This window comes from Acanthopagrus latus, chromosome 3 (assembly GCF_904848185.1).
Source record: "Acanthopagrus latus isolate v.2019 chromosome 3, fAcaLat1.1, whole genome shotgun sequence".
Lineage (NCBI taxonomy): Eukaryota > Metazoa > Chordata > Actinopteri > Spariformes > Sparidae > Acanthopagrus > Acanthopagrus latus.
The window spans coordinates 3,117,816-3,132,813 of NC_051041.1; the positions used below are offsets into that span (position 1 = coordinate 3,117,816).

A 14,998-nucleotide genomic window follows, 5' to 3' on the forward strand; every position below is an offset into this window, starting at 1 on the left:
TGAATATCATAAATTAAGACTGGTGCAGATGAAACAAAATTAAAACATTTAATTAGTTTATTATTTCTTCTTTTTACCGGCATGAATTCCCATGCACTCCCCTTCAGCACCCTCTGATCTCACTCTTACCTTCGTTGGTTCTGATCCGATCTTTCTCCAGTCTGGTGATGATTTCCTCCTTCACACCAGAGAGCTGAAACACACAGTCGTACCTGGTCCAGTCTTCAGGTGTGACTGATGAAAGGTTCAGGTCAACACTCATCTGGAAGGTTCCATCGTGGTTGGGGAGGATCTCTCCGTGGTCCACCTCCTCATGAAGCTCCTCTCCATCTTTCCTCCAGACGAGTGAGGCTCTGTGAGGGTAGAAACCTGTAGCGAGGCAGCTGACTGGAGAGGAGGGAGTCTTCTGGAGGAGAGACACTGAGGGAAGCTCTGGAGAGAGTTCAATGACACTTTTTCTATTTTGAAATACTGAGACAGCAAACAGAGGTCCAACAACACTGTATTTGAAACATATTGCCCCAAACCGATCCCTGGTCCTGAATTTCAGCTATCTAAAAGTTGCTCCACTAACAGCACACTGTTTCTGTGCCTGCACCTTTAAATGCTAATGAGCTCCATCTGTCAACATCTGCCTTGGCTGCTACACGCCCCTTCTCAGGGAGAGGATGCCACTTATGCTAGTGGTAGCATTCGCTAATGTTTTATGGTAGATGTATCGCTATGGCTCGTGGAGATGTTTTCGTTCAACCATACCAGTTTGACCCAGAATCGGACCCAGAAGGAGAGGCTCCTGCAGAAGTACAGACTTTGTGGCTGCAGCAGGACATTTCAGAACAGTTAGTGTGTCTAAATAATGTTAGTTTGTTCTATGTGTTGTTACAGTTACTACCATATAGTTAATGGCAAACAGCAACAACACTAACATCACAGTCTCTTAACTCTTGGACACTAGGGGTGGGAGAAAAAATCAATTCATATGACCATCGCAATTTTTTGTTTTACAATTTTTCAATCGATTTTTTTGTTCAAAAATTTTTTTCCCCCCCAAATTTAAATGCTTCATTTTAGTCTATGTTTATAAGCCAAGGTGGAAAGAAGTTACTGCTTTTCTGCAGCGGAGGGCAAATCGTTTTTATTCAACTATCTAGTAACGTGAAGTCACATCCGTTTGTGGAAAAAACTTAAACAGAAAGCGGAGAATTGCGGATTACTTGCAAAAATGCGTGGAGATAAACCTCCACCATCTCATTTTGAGTCAAATGTATGGACACATTTTGGATGTGTGGAGCTGGACATGTCGAAAGCTATTTGTAAACTCTGTAATGCACACGTCGTGTGCTGCGGAAACATGACAAATCTTACTGCCCACTTCGCAAGACACCATCCTGAGGTAAATGCAGAGCTAATTCCAAAACGATCTGCAGCAGCAAGCCAGCAGACACTCAAAGCAGCATTGGACAAACTACCCAGCAGTTCTGAAAAAAACAAAACGCATAACTAAATCAATCGCTGACTTCATTTGCAAAGACCTGTGGCCTTATAGGGCTGTGGAGAATACGGGATTCAGGAACATTCAGCTGCACAGCTGGCTTTCTCCATGTCAAGTGCTAAGCACACACACTCAACCTGGCTTCTCAGCGTGCCCTAAAGCTGCCAGCTGTAGCAAGATTGCTCACACAAGTACGGCGTGTGACACAGCACTTTATGTTTTGGAGCAAAAACAGATGTTGCTGGAGCTCACGGTATATATGTTTTCTATTTCTATACAAAACCATACTTTTCTTTTAATCTCTTTTATATGCAGTCCAGGCTTTTGAAAAGAGAGTGTAAGTTCAAACGTAGGCGTTTAATTTAAGTGGTTCAAATATATTGCCGCTTAATAAATCTTAAAAAGTGACTCACGTGTGATTTGAATTTTTGGGGGAAATATGGCTCCTGATATAGTCTGCAGACATCATCATCATTCAACTTTTTCACTGGTCTGGTGTTAAAAAGACAAACTAGAAATCGTGAAAACTGGCAATTTAAATGGAATTGCTGCGCAAAAAACTGTGAAAGAATTGAATCGGGAAAAAAGTGTCCCAGCCCTATTGGACACTGTTCGCATCGTCTCTGTCTCTAGTCTGCACGTTTCCAGATGTTTTACTGTGACACCCAAGCTCCATCGTAATATTATTAACATTAAACTCACTTCAAACGGGATGAACGCCCCCCCTCTTTGATATCTCCTATCAACGCACAGAGGAGGCCTGTCTATGTAAATGACTCCTTTCGTTACGTAATGAAAGGAGCTGAATCTGAACAGCCTGTAGGAGCACTGTGGTACCAGTGGGTGGGCTGCAGAGACCATGCAGGAATCGCTTACTTTCCTCATTTTGGGTGTTGGGAGGCTCAGGGAGGGCCAGTTTATATATGTAGAGACCAGAGAAAATATGTTTTTTGTAATATGGGACCTTTAACTCATGCTGAGTGTACAGTGACTATCACAGTCTGAGTATCGATGGAAAGAAATTTCAGAACAGCCTAAATGTCTGTGTCTACTGATTGGTTAGGACGACATTGAATCTTACAGCTACAGAATATAAACAGAGACAACAATGTAATGTCAGACTGACTGGAGTGAAAACACAACAGCAGTTCAGTCTGAGCAGACTGTATGAACATGATTGTGTCCATTAAACTACATCAGGTCAGGTGATTCTACCTGTTCTCAGCAGGATGCTCCTCCCATAGGCCAAATAGTTCTTCAGCCACTCAGGGTAAATCACTGTGAGGTGATTCTGATTGAACTTCATTCTAGCTTTGTCAGCATCCCATCTCAGTTTGGTGAGGACAGCCTGTTGTTTTGGAGCGATCCATATCTCTCTCTTCAGGTCGATTGATAGGAAGTCTTCTCCATCATAACCAAAATGATTAAAACCAACAACCTCTCCGGTCTCATCATCCCACTCACAGCCACTTATCCTCTGTAAAATGTGGACACCTGAGACAGAGACAGAGAAAGAAACACCTCACCTCATCACTTTAAGGTTTAACATGCCAACAATGAACAGTGATGCAGCATCGCTGGTTTGAGTCCAAAGTCAAGCGTCAGTTCTGTGAGTCTTTGACTGGTGAAGAGATTCACCTACCTGTGTGCAGGAAGTACTTTAGTAAGAGGAGGACATATATGCTGTATGTGTCTCTGTGTGAGACCAAGCTGCCACATGTTAGATTGTTTGAACTTATTCTGCCAATTTGTTCCTGATACGTTGTTGTTGTTGTATCCTTAAAGTTATGTGTAGATGCGTCCAGATGATGTATTGTTTATCTTTTAAGTGATGTTTAAATGAAGCCAGTATTTATAATGTGTATCTGCCTTCACACCAGCCTGTGGTGTAACATTTGGACTTGTTTGATTCCTACTTCCTCTCCTGTGAGAAGTTTAACCCTGTAAATATGGCTCATGGAGTAGATTTAGATTTACAGTCATTGTGTATTGTTGTTCTGTATTTACTTTTTGTTTTGAATAACAGAATCACAGTGAAGGATTACAGAAGACTCATCCTTCATGGATGCATTAATAATGTAAGCTACCTTTGCTCTCATTCAGTTTTTGTGTTACTCAGTTTTGGCATGTATGTAAATATACTGATTTATATTTACTGTTGTACAGAAATCATCCATCCGTCTGATTGATGATTTAAAGGTTCTCTGATCCTCGTGTTTAAATGTTCACACCAGTCAGATGTTCTGTGGTCCAGTCATCCCCTGAAGCATTATTAGTCAATAAAGTATTCAGTCTTTTTCACTGTGCATGATGGAAATTTTCTTTCAGCACAGGAAGGCTGATCAAATCAATTCCAAATATTTTTAATACAAATCCTACTAAATTATTTTCTAATTATAAAGAACAGTTCATAAAGTAAAAGGGGAAATATAACATAGTACATACTGTACCTCCACTGTGGTTGAAGCGCTGTTTCAAACTATTGATTGTGGCTTTGAAATAAATTGGCTCCCCCCCAAAACATGCTCTTTTGTACTGCGCCAAGTGGTTCGGATCATCTTTCAATACTTTTTCCATCCAGTCGTGTTTTGGATCAATTGTCAATTTGCTGCTGTCACAGTAGCCCACCAGATTTTCATTGACCACTAAAGCTGCAATGTACTCTGGGAAGTCTGGGAGTCCAGAAGATGCAGTGATGATATACTTCATGGAGTGTTTCACTACAGGACAGAAGAGGTTCATACATTCAGTATAAATACATAAATCATCATCATCACACTCATCATAAATATGTTGTCATGGTAACACTTTAGGTTATGGCCTGCCATCTACAGCATGAATCTTCTTATCTAACTCATCTGTTACCTAGTCCATCATTACAGGGTTACAGTGCGGCCCACCAACCACTGAGAAGCATTTTGGTGTTTGGACAGACTTTAAAGAGAAGTTACACTCAAAGTTATTTAACTATCAGGTCCCCCTTCTAATATCAACGTGAGCATCCTTCATGGCTGCAATATATTGATATTATACTGTTACTATGATAAGAGACTACAGTGGGGCAAATAAGTATTTAGTCAACCACTAATTGTGCAATTTCTCCCACTTGAAAAGATTAGAGAGGCCTGTAATTGTCAACATGGGTAAACCTCAACCATGAGAGACAGAATGTGGAAAAAAAAAACCCAGAAAATCACATTGTTTGATTTTTAAAGAATTTATTTGCAAATCATGGTGGAAAATAAGTATTTGGTCAATACCAAAAGTTCATCTCAATACTTTGTTATGTACCCTTTGTTGCCAATAACGGAGGCCAAACGTTTTCTGTAACTCTTCACAAGCTTTTCACACACTGTTGCTGGTATTTTGGCCCATTCCTCCATGCAGATCTCCTCTAGAGCAGTGATGTTTTGGGGCTGTCGTTGGGCAACACGGACTTTCAACTCCCTCCACAGATTTTCTATGGGGTTGAGATCTGGAGACTGGCTAGGCCACTCCAGGACCTTGAAATGCTTCTTACGAAGCCACTCCTTTGTCGCCCTGGCTGTGTGTTTGGGATCATTGTCATGCTGAAAGACCCAGCCACGTCTCATCTTCAATGCCCTTGCTGATGGAAGGAGATTTTCACTCAAAATCTCTCGATACATGGCCCCATTCATTCTTTCCTTTACACAGATCAGTCGTCCTGGTCCCTTTGCAGAAAAACAGCCCCAAAGCATGATGTTTCCACCCCCATGATTCACAGTGGGTATGGTGTTCTTCGGATGCAATTCAGTATTCTTTCTCCTCCAAACACGAGAACCTGTGTTTCTACCAAAAAGTTCTATTTTGGTTTCATCTGACCATAACACATTCTCCCAGTCCTCTTCTGGATCATCCAAATGCTCTCTAGCGAACCGCAGACGGGCCTGGACGTGTACTGGCTTCAGCAGGGGGACACGTCTGGCAGTGCAGGATTTGAGTCCCTGGCGGCACATTGTGTTACTGATTGTAGCCTTTGTTACTGTGGTCCCAGCTCTCTGTAGGTCATTCACTAGGTCCCCCCGTGTGGTTCTGGGATTTTTGCTCACCGTTCTTGTTATCATTTTGACGCCACGGGGTGAGATCTTGCATGGAGTCCCAGATCGAGGGAGATTATCAGTGGTCTTGTATGTCTTCCATTTTCTAATAATTGCTCCCACAGTTGATTACTTTACACCAAGCGTTTTACCTATTGCAGATTCAGTCTTCCCAGCCTGGTGCAGGTCTAAAATTTTGTCTCTGGTGTCCTTCGACAGCTCTTTGGTCTTGGCCATAGTGGAGTTTGGAGTGTGACTGACTGAGGTTGTGGACAGGTGTCTTTTATACCGATAATGAGTTAAAACAGGTGCCATTAATACAGGTAACGAGTGGAGCCTCGTTAGACCTCATTAGAAGAAGTTAGACCTCTTTGACAGCCAGAAATTTTGCTTCTTTGTAGCTGACCAAATACTTATTTTCCACTCTAATTTGGAAATAAATTCTTTAAAAATCAAACAATGTGATTTTCTGTTTTTTTTTTTCCACATTCTGTCTCTCATGGTTGAGGTTTACCCATGTTGACAATTACAGGCCTCTCTAATCTTTTCAAGTAGGAGAACTTGCACAATTGGTGGTTGACTAAATACTTATTTGCCCCACTGTATATGTCATCTTAGATTGTGGATATGGTTATATCATGATATCAGCGTTGTCTTTTCCTGGTTTTAAAGGCAACATTACTTGATTGTTGACTGTTGAACTTGTTCTAATACTTGTATTTGCACACGTCGTTATTGTATCCATCATATATTATATTGTGTAAAGTGAAAAAGCCTAAAAATGCTGTCATTATTTGTTGTTTCACTCCATACTTACAACATTCAGCTTCCTGTAACACAGCACATAAATACAGGCTTTAGGACTACATTATGCTCCTGACAACAAATTTGGATCTGTGCTTGTTCCAAAATTAAACACAAATCAAAGTTATTTAGAAACTATAGAGCAGGGGTCACCAACGTGGTGCCCGCGGGCACCAGGGAGCCCCCAAGGACCACATGAGTAGCCCTCAGGCCTGTTCTAAAAATGAAAACTGAATATTGATATTATTTATCTCCCAGGTTGTTAAGTCATTGTTGATAATTATTGTGAGAAATCATTAGCATGATCTGTGTCTTCACATAGATGAGTATCATTAATCATTAATAATCATATGTAACTAAAGGCAAACTGAGCAAATTTGTTATTTCAGAAGAGTGTATCAAACTGGTAGCCCTTCGTATGACTCGGTAGCCATGAAGTAGCTCTCAGTTTCAAAAAGGTTGGTGATCCCTGCTATAGAGGCACATCCTAATTCATTTACATACTATCTGAACCCTGAGCTGGACAGACTGGTTGATCTGAAATATAAAGACAGTCAGCCTCCAGCTTCAGGTCACTAGTTTACTGCTGAACTGTTCTGTGTTTCATAAACTGCTTTCAGGAAGTAATTCAAGGAAAATTATCTTACCTGAACATGCAAAGTGGCTCGAGAGAAGCAAGAGAATGAAGATCCTCATGTTCTGTTGAAAAGTAAATTTCATCCACTGAGCAGCTGAGTTGAGTCCGTGGAGTTGAGTCTTCATGGTGTGAATAAAGGCAGGAGGTGTTTTCTGTTTGGATAACACGCCTCCTTCCTTCCATCACTGTGTCTTTAGCTCCCCCCAGTGGGGATGAGAGGTTTAGACAGGAGTAAAAGTTCTTCAACAGGTTTTCCTCATTTGGTTTTTACTAAACTCACACTAAACTAAAATTCTTGTACTCAAATAATGTAGTTTCAGATATAGAGGTGTATATGGATATAGATAGGGTGTTAACCATTATTTGATTGCAATTCAACTTCATGAAGGAAAACTTAACACATTTAATGTATGTGTGTGTCTGATCTTTGTCTTTATTATGCCACCCTTCAGTTGTGGCAAGAGATCAACTGAACTCACTGAGTGAGCTCAGAATGGAAATTGGCTGGTAGAAAAGCTTTTCTTTAAAACGTAAAAGAAATAATAGTTTGTCTTATTTTTAAAATTACCTGACATTTTGTTACCTGTGCATTCAAAATCTGCCTCACTCCACAGTGAACAGTCCCATGTTTCACTTCATGCTGACAGAGTTTTATAACATCAAACAGCCAAACAGTGAAACAGAGAAGCATCAGTGCTGGTTTGGACTGGCCCGGCTTTGTCTTTGACAGGTACAGGATCAAAACACAATGTGTATCTGTTTCAGTGGCTGAGGACTTTAACACTGGACCAGTGTCAAACTGTAAAAACAGGCTTTTTCACTTTGAAATGCAGACAAACTTTACATTGGATATATCAACTTACGAGCCGTCCACACCAGCCCAGTAAATTTTGCAACCGCGAAGTTATGTTCCTGGTTTTACTGTTCTGTCCACATGCAACTGTGCTTTTGGAACACTGAAACTGTGGTCTTTTGAAACCGGGGTCCAGGGTGAGGTTTTCGGTCGATTCAGGTTTCAGCGGGTGCATGCGGATATGACAACCGCGAATATTTCCGTTGTTTACGTCAGAGCTGAGTGCCTGCCTTTGTAAATATTGCATGCGCAGCAATGTAAACACAGAATAAGGTGCAAGTCGCCATTGTTGTTTACGTTTAGGTTCCAGTTTTAAACTATCTTGATTGGTTAAAACAGCCTTCCCATTTTATGTTACATTGCCACTTATTGCTGTGGCATATGCATTACACGTATATTGCATCACTTGGTGGCGGATTTAAGGTTGTGTGTGTACAGAGTTATTTTTATTACACCCCTCTTGTGGAAGCGTTTTTTTTTTTGCAAAATTAATCAGGCTGGTGTGGACAAGGCCTTATATTCTAACACAGGTGGACTTCACTTTGATAAACTCACCTGAATTGTATTGTGTTTAGAGAGCGTTTCATGAAGAGGAGTGGTCTAAGAGAGTCTAAACACACCTGAGATGATTATCTTTTTAAAATGTGTTCAAAAGGTTTTTGTCCCTTTTGGTGCAACAAAATTAAACATATAAAGAACTAGATGTCTATACTGTATAAAGACATTTTCTATTGTAGCCCTCTCACTCAACTCTGTATTATGAATTCATGAATATCTCTTTTATGTATCAGACTGCATGGAAGCCAATTGGTGAGAGCTACTAAAATGTATTATTCTGGATGTTTTACAATAATGAACACACATTGAAAATGACTCTGGCTAAATTGCAGAGAGACCTGGTTAGTTAATTAATTGTTTCTATGCTGTTATTGAGCGTTAATTTTCCCATGCAGTTCACTTTAACTGTAACTTTAGCTCTTATTCAATATAAACATCATCAGCATGTAAAACACCTTCAAACAAGGACTTAGCAATAATAAACAGTTTCAATGTCTAAACCTTGTGGCTCATATCTTTCTCCTTTGTTTTGAATCACCTCATAACAGAAATACACTCACATTAGAAACCTTCACAATAGTAATACTCCGGGTTTTTGTACTGTTTCAGTTGGTACCAGTGATGGTGCGCATGCGTGAGTCATATAGAAATAACGGTTGAACCCGCAGGTCGGGATACTCACCCGAACCACGGAAAAGCGATGTGACCAGAGACCCGTCCAGAGGCTCGGTTCTGTTCCGAGGCTCGGTCCGTCACCGACTCCTCCATCCTGCAGCACCCGTGTCAACGTCCAACCTCGTCTCCTGATTAGCAGTTAGCGATGCTAACCGCTGGCAACAGTCCCATCGTTGTCTTCAGTTAGCGCCAGTAAGGAGCCCTCACTTCTAAAACACGCTCGGTTACACTCTTAACAAAATAAGCAAACACTCACATAAACTTCCGGTTGATAACCGTGAATAACTTTTCCATAAAGTTATTTCAAAGTTTGCTCTAACTTAATGTCTCTCCGCTTCTCTCAGCAGCTCCTTCTCTCCTCATTTCCCGGGCTTTCCCTCTAGTCCCGCCCCTCTAACAATCCGACAGGTTAATCCCAGAAAATGATTGACACCTGCCCAAACCAATGAGAACACAAACAACAGAAACCTGAGGCGTTCAAAGGCCTGTAAAACATAGGACTTTTTTTTATTTTTACGAACCCACATAAATGTAAAAAACTCTTTCTATATAATTACAGTGCAGTTGTAGATGTTAGTGAATGATTATGTAGTAACATTTAATAATTTTCTCTCAGGGTACCTCTGTATTTAAGTAATTTCTATTATTGTTGTATGTTGCTTGTACATTTAATTTGTGTAAACTGTCAGCTCATGTGTTCATGCTAAGCTAAGCTAACCTTGTCCGGGAGCTAACTGTGCTCAGAATTCACATTGATATCAATCTCCTCATTCAAATCCTCTGTGAGAACACTGAATGTTCAGGTAATATATTGAAGTGTCGTCACAAATGAGCATGTGGACCAAACTTGTTAAAATGTGAGGATTTTATTGAAAAGACAAACATCAGCACAAAACCAAAGAACAACACATTTGAGTCTAACATTCATTCATGTTCATCAGTGTAAAGGAATTTACATGTTTAGTCTCATAAGTTCATAGTTGTACATTTGTCGATATACATCTCCCACTCTGCTCACCGCTCATATGAGAGACACACTGGCTCCATGAGAGACCAAACTCCATATTCTCCATCTGTAGAGTGGTGCAGCTATAAACTATTTTTGGAGGCTAATCCTGGTTCCCTCCACAAGAAGTCTATGGGATTTTTTAAAATTAGATTTTAGAAAGTCGCAGAAAATAATCTCTGTGACAAATACAAGTTTATGATTCTTACATGTTTTGTTCATGAAGATAATCTTCACAGATGAACATGAACTCTAAGTTAAATCTTGATTAGTAGAAAGTTATTGTGAGGCTGTAAACGGACGACATCATGGTCACCACTGCTTAATGTCTTACTTCAAAATTACAATACTTGTTTTTTATGAACAGATCAATGTACAAGTTGTAAAGTTAGAGTTAGAATAGTTTGTAACAAAAGTCTGGTCACATGCTGTCCACTGATTGTTTTGAGTATGAATTCAACAGAAAACAACAATTGATAAAACAACCAATCAGAGCCATAGAACATAGAACAGTCCATCTTTTCAATCAGTCCTTTTTGTATAACTTTACTTATATTGCAAGAATCCATCTTTTCCTCGTTTACTGTCTTTAGAGATTCACTGAGTGTGTTTGTCATTCAGGTCTCTGGTTTCAGCTGCTCAGAGAGCTCTGTGCTGTTGTCAGGAGCTGCAGGTCAGAAACAAACATCCTGTATTGAACTTTTATAAACAATAAATACAGGAAACAGTGTTGAAAAGGTTCATCTGCACAATAATGCGAAACATGTTTTGAGTCAGATCAGCTGAAATAGAACCAAAGTAAGTTTTACTTACCAGATGGAGGGCTGATGGCTGAAATCAAAACAAGACAAATAATTTCAGTCACAGTTGTAAATGCCAGATTATCTTTAGTCACTTTATTCCTCTCTTCTACTCACTCTGACTGAGTATCTGTTCATACTCATTTATTTGATTTACTTTCTCTGATACTTGTTTTAATTTTGCAACATGAATAAAAGAAATCAACTCAAAGACTGAAATCAAAGTGGTGAAATCTTTCCTTTTTCTCTCTCACCTTTCATCTTTTTGTAAACGATGAATCCAGCAGCACCGATGAGAATGAGAGCAAGAACAACCACTGCAGCAGTGACGAGGACGGTCATGTTACTGGGCTTCACTGTTAAATACAATAAATTAAGACTGGTGCAGATGAAGCAGGTTAGAACAAATTAAAACAATCAATTAGATTATCATTACTGTTATTTTTTTCAACCTGAATTCCCAGGCACTCCCCTTCAGCACCCTCTGATCTCACTCTTACCCCAGTTGGTTCTGATCCGATCTTTCTCCAGTCTGGTGATGATTTCCTCCTTCACACCAGCGAGCTGAAACACACAGTCGTACCTGGTCCAGGCTTCAGGTGTGACTGATGAAAGGTTCAGGTCAACACTCATCTGGAAGGTTCCATCGTGGTTGGGGAGGATCTCTCCGTGGTCCACCTCCTCATGAAGCTCCTCTCCATCTTTCCTCCAGACGAGTGAGGCTCTGTGAGGGTAGAAACCTGTAGCGAGGCAGCTGACTGGAGAGGAGGGAGTCTTCTGGAGGAGAGACACTGAGGGAAGCTCTGGAGAGGAAAGAGAGAGAGATTAAAGAGGAGAGAGAGGAAAAGAAACAAGGTCAAAGAAAGACAAACAGACTCAGTGACCAGAGTCCAACTATAGAGGAAGGACGACACAAGAAGTCCTGGCTGCCAACAGAGGAAAGAGTCTGAGGTCACTGCACCACAGGCGAGGCAGAGACAGAGATACACTTCCTCTTAACATGTAGAAAATATGAGGATATGAGAGAAGAATACTTAGAATTTGGTCTATAAATACCAACATTTTGGAAAGTTCATCTTGTTTGTTCCTCTTTTATTCTTGAAATGTGTTCATTGGTTATATTTGTATTTTTTGTAAATCGTTCTTAACATTTACACCTGCAACTGTTTGTAATAGCATCTGTTGACTTAATATTGTTTTTTAAAAAGCAGGAGGACAGTGTTGATGGTGGCCAAGTAATGTGCTCCATGTATCCAGACCACAGTGTAATAATGACAGGGTACATAACAACACATCTGCTACACAGCCTCCACATGATGTGTATACAGACAGAGGAGGGAACTACACCACCACTAAAGACTCACTACAGTCAGAGAAGAACAATGTCTGTCTGTTCTGATGATTCACAGTCAGGTCGTCAATCACAGTGTCAGTGTTCAGTGGAACTATTTCTATTGTGAAACACTGAAACTGTAAAATCACTTTCCTTAAACTAACTGTGACATCACAGTCTGAGCTCTGATGGTGAGTGATGTCACCCAAAGATGTCTGTGATTGGTCAGGACTAAAACAAATGTAACCACTACAAAAAAGCTGATGTCAGACATGTTGGATTAATAATACAGTGACAGTTCAGTCTGAGCAGCCTATATGAAGATCACTGTGTCTAATAAACTACATCAGGTCAGGTGATCCTACCTGTTCTCAGCAGAACGCTCCTCCAATATTTCACATACCACTTCAACCACTCTGGATAAATCTGAGTCAAAGCAGTCTCATAGAATTCTCTAATAACTTTACTGGCGTCCCATATCGGTTTGGCAATGACAGCCTCAGGTCTTAGAGCGTTCCATGTAAATGTATTCGGATCCAATGCCAAGAAGTCTTCTCTATCGTAACCCAACTGAGAGAAACCTTTGACCTCGTCAGTCTCATCATCCCACTCAATGCCATTCACCTCTTGTAAAACATGGACACCTGAGACAGAGACAGAGACTGTAATTAACACTGATTCACAGATGAAACATTCAGTATAAAGATGATCTTAAAAACATTGTACATTGTGTGATGACTGCTGTTTTTAACTGTGTGATCATGAATCAGGTTATTATCAGCAGTTTGTGTTTAACAGCGTCAGCAACAAGTCTAACTAGCAGCTGATTAATGTTGACATGATGAATGACAGGTAGTGGCTGGACCACTGAAGACAAACTGATATGATGGTTTACTTTACATCAATCTCTATTTCAGGTTCTGTGTAAAATGATGTTAGAGATTGAACTGATTGGTGTCTTGAGGCCCTGAGTCACTTTACAACTAAGATGCAGAACAGTGAAAAGTTAAACAGGCTGTAACATGTTACATACTGTACCTCCAGTTTGGTTGTAGAGAGTCGTCAAAATGTTTATGTAGGCTTTGAAGTTTGACAACAACTGGTCACACTGTTCTTTGTACCACTTCAACCGCTCAGGATAATTCATGAAGAATGATTTAGCAATGTCATGTTTTAGATCCAGTAAACAACAGATCCTTTTGCTGCTGTAACAGGACACCACCAGAAGTTCATCAACTTCTACTGTCACCACAACCTGTGATAGGTTTGGGAATCCAGCTGATACTGATCCAGTTAAGATATGCTTCATGGAGTGTAGCACTGCAGGACAAACAAAGAAGCTTATAAATGACACCAATCATAAATACGATGCCAAGTGAAAATATAAATATGTTATGAAGTATGTGCATTTGCTATGAAGGATCAAAATATTTTTAAATGTAATGTACAGAACAAACAGCCTCCATTCAGTATGAACACACACTCATTATCACCACACATCCCATCATAAATGAGAAACTAACAGAGAGCCATGCTCAGTTTAGAGATGATTCAGAGTGTGATTTTGAACAAGTTATGAAGCTAACAGAACAGCTGATGCAGAAAAATGAAATCAAGAGCTGAGACCAGAGAGAGACGGCTTGTTGGATCTGTGCGCACAACTAGTTTGGGAAAAGCAACAAGTGTGTGAAATAATGATGACACGACTCAAACACATCTGGAATAATATCCTGACAGACAGCTGACAGAGCTGGACTCTTGTTCCCAGGAGCGTGATCACTATCTCATCTCAGGTGATGATGCTGAATTAACAGTCATGAAGTGCAGTAAAGTGGTTAATGTACTGTGTTGTGTGCAGTAGAGACGATGTGCTGCTCTTTCTGTGGGCGCAAATATGTTTTATTCTGAATCAGGATGTAACAGACAGGTTTTAGTTGTGTCAGCCTTTATAGACTGAGCTCTTTGTTGTATCATGTTGTACAGGCAATGTTTTGCTCTCATTGGCTTTGTTGAATGTTGCAAAGTGAAATTGTCTCTGTCCTTTTTGCTACTTCTGAGTTTGTGTAAGTCCTTTTTTTGTTCTTGGAAACGATGGCCCACATCATTCTGCACTGATCACTCCAAAGTACTGTTTCTGCTGCTCCACTGGAAGTGAAACTACTGAAACTTCGAGTAAAGAGTCGAGTGGACGGTGAAGTTTAAAGAGTTTAAAGGTTTAAAATATGATCTTACCTGGTGATGAAACGTGACAGAAGAGAAGCAACAACAATAACGTTCTCATCTTGATTTGATGAAGACGAGTGAGTGAAGGACCGAGCTGGATCAGCTGTTTCCTGATGTTTATCCTGGCAGAGGGAGGAGAGAGAGAGTTTCTGTCCTGAGAACAAAAATAATTCAGACTGCCTATAAGTGATCCAGTCCTCACCAACACCCCTCACATTAAGTAACATGTTAAAAATGAATAATAGTTTATTCAGCAACATGCTTACCTTAAAACAGACCCGACCACAGAACCAGGGTACCAGCTTTTCCAGTCAACTCCCTCACTTCCTTCCTTTTTCACATGACTTTGAGTCAGAGATTGGGTCAGACTGAAGAGGTTTTTTTTAGAAACTGGTCTCATTTCATGTGGGTGACACTTGATAGTGAGACTTGCATTCATGCTGGTATTTTTAAAGTGAGTTAGTTAAATCACCCTCATGAATGAATCATACATCAATAATTGCCAAATTTTACACATTAACCATGATGATAAAGATATTTTAGAGACTCCTCAGTTTAG

At 40.2% G+C, this 14,998-nt stretch overlaps 3 protein-coding genes across 4 annotated transcripts in view; all 3 read right to left on the bottom strand.

Moving 5' to 3' along the window:
• The window catches only part of LOC119014448 (major histocompatibility complex class I-related gene protein-like), a 92,791-nt gene extending 83,624 nt beyond the window's left edge, over positions 1–9,167 (bottom strand). For both annotated transcript variants that reach the window (XM_037089631.1, XM_037089640.1), the window contains exon 1: positions 7,002–9,167. In XM_037089631.1, coding sequence (XP_036945526.1) covers positions 7,002–7,116 — 115 coding nt within the window. In that variant the 5' untranslated portion in view covers positions 7,117–9,167. The remainder of the gene's footprint in view (positions 1–7,001) is intronic.
• On the bottom strand, positions 397–4,551 carry LOC119014687 (major histocompatibility complex class I-related gene protein-like). The gene is made up of 2 exons (XM_037090095.1): positions 3,943–4,551; positions 397–2,986 (listed from the first exon to the last, which is right to left on the bottom strand). Exons 1-2 carry the CDS (start codon positions 4,232–4,234, stop codon positions 2,694–2,696), a joined length of 585 nt encoding a protein of 194 aa, XP_036945990.1. The 5' UTR covers positions 4,235–4,551; the 3' UTR covers positions 397–2,693.
• A 756-nt stretch (positions 9,168–9,923) lies between the features above and the next one.
• Positions 9,924–14,893, bottom strand: LOC119014423 (class I histocompatibility antigen, F10 alpha chain-like). The gene is made up of 8 exons (XM_037089589.1): positions 14,706–14,893; positions 14,449–14,561; positions 13,255–13,536; positions 12,582–12,860; positions 11,384–11,686; positions 11,138–11,239; positions 10,897–10,914; positions 9,924–10,750 (listed from the first exon to the last, which is right to left on the bottom strand). Exons 1-8 carry the CDS (start codon positions 14,876–14,878, stop codon positions 10,701–10,703), a joined length of 1,320 nt encoding a protein of 439 aa, XP_036945484.1. The 5' UTR covers positions 14,879–14,893; the 3' UTR covers positions 9,924–10,700.
• Between the last annotated feature and the right edge of the window lie 105 nt (positions 14,894–14,998).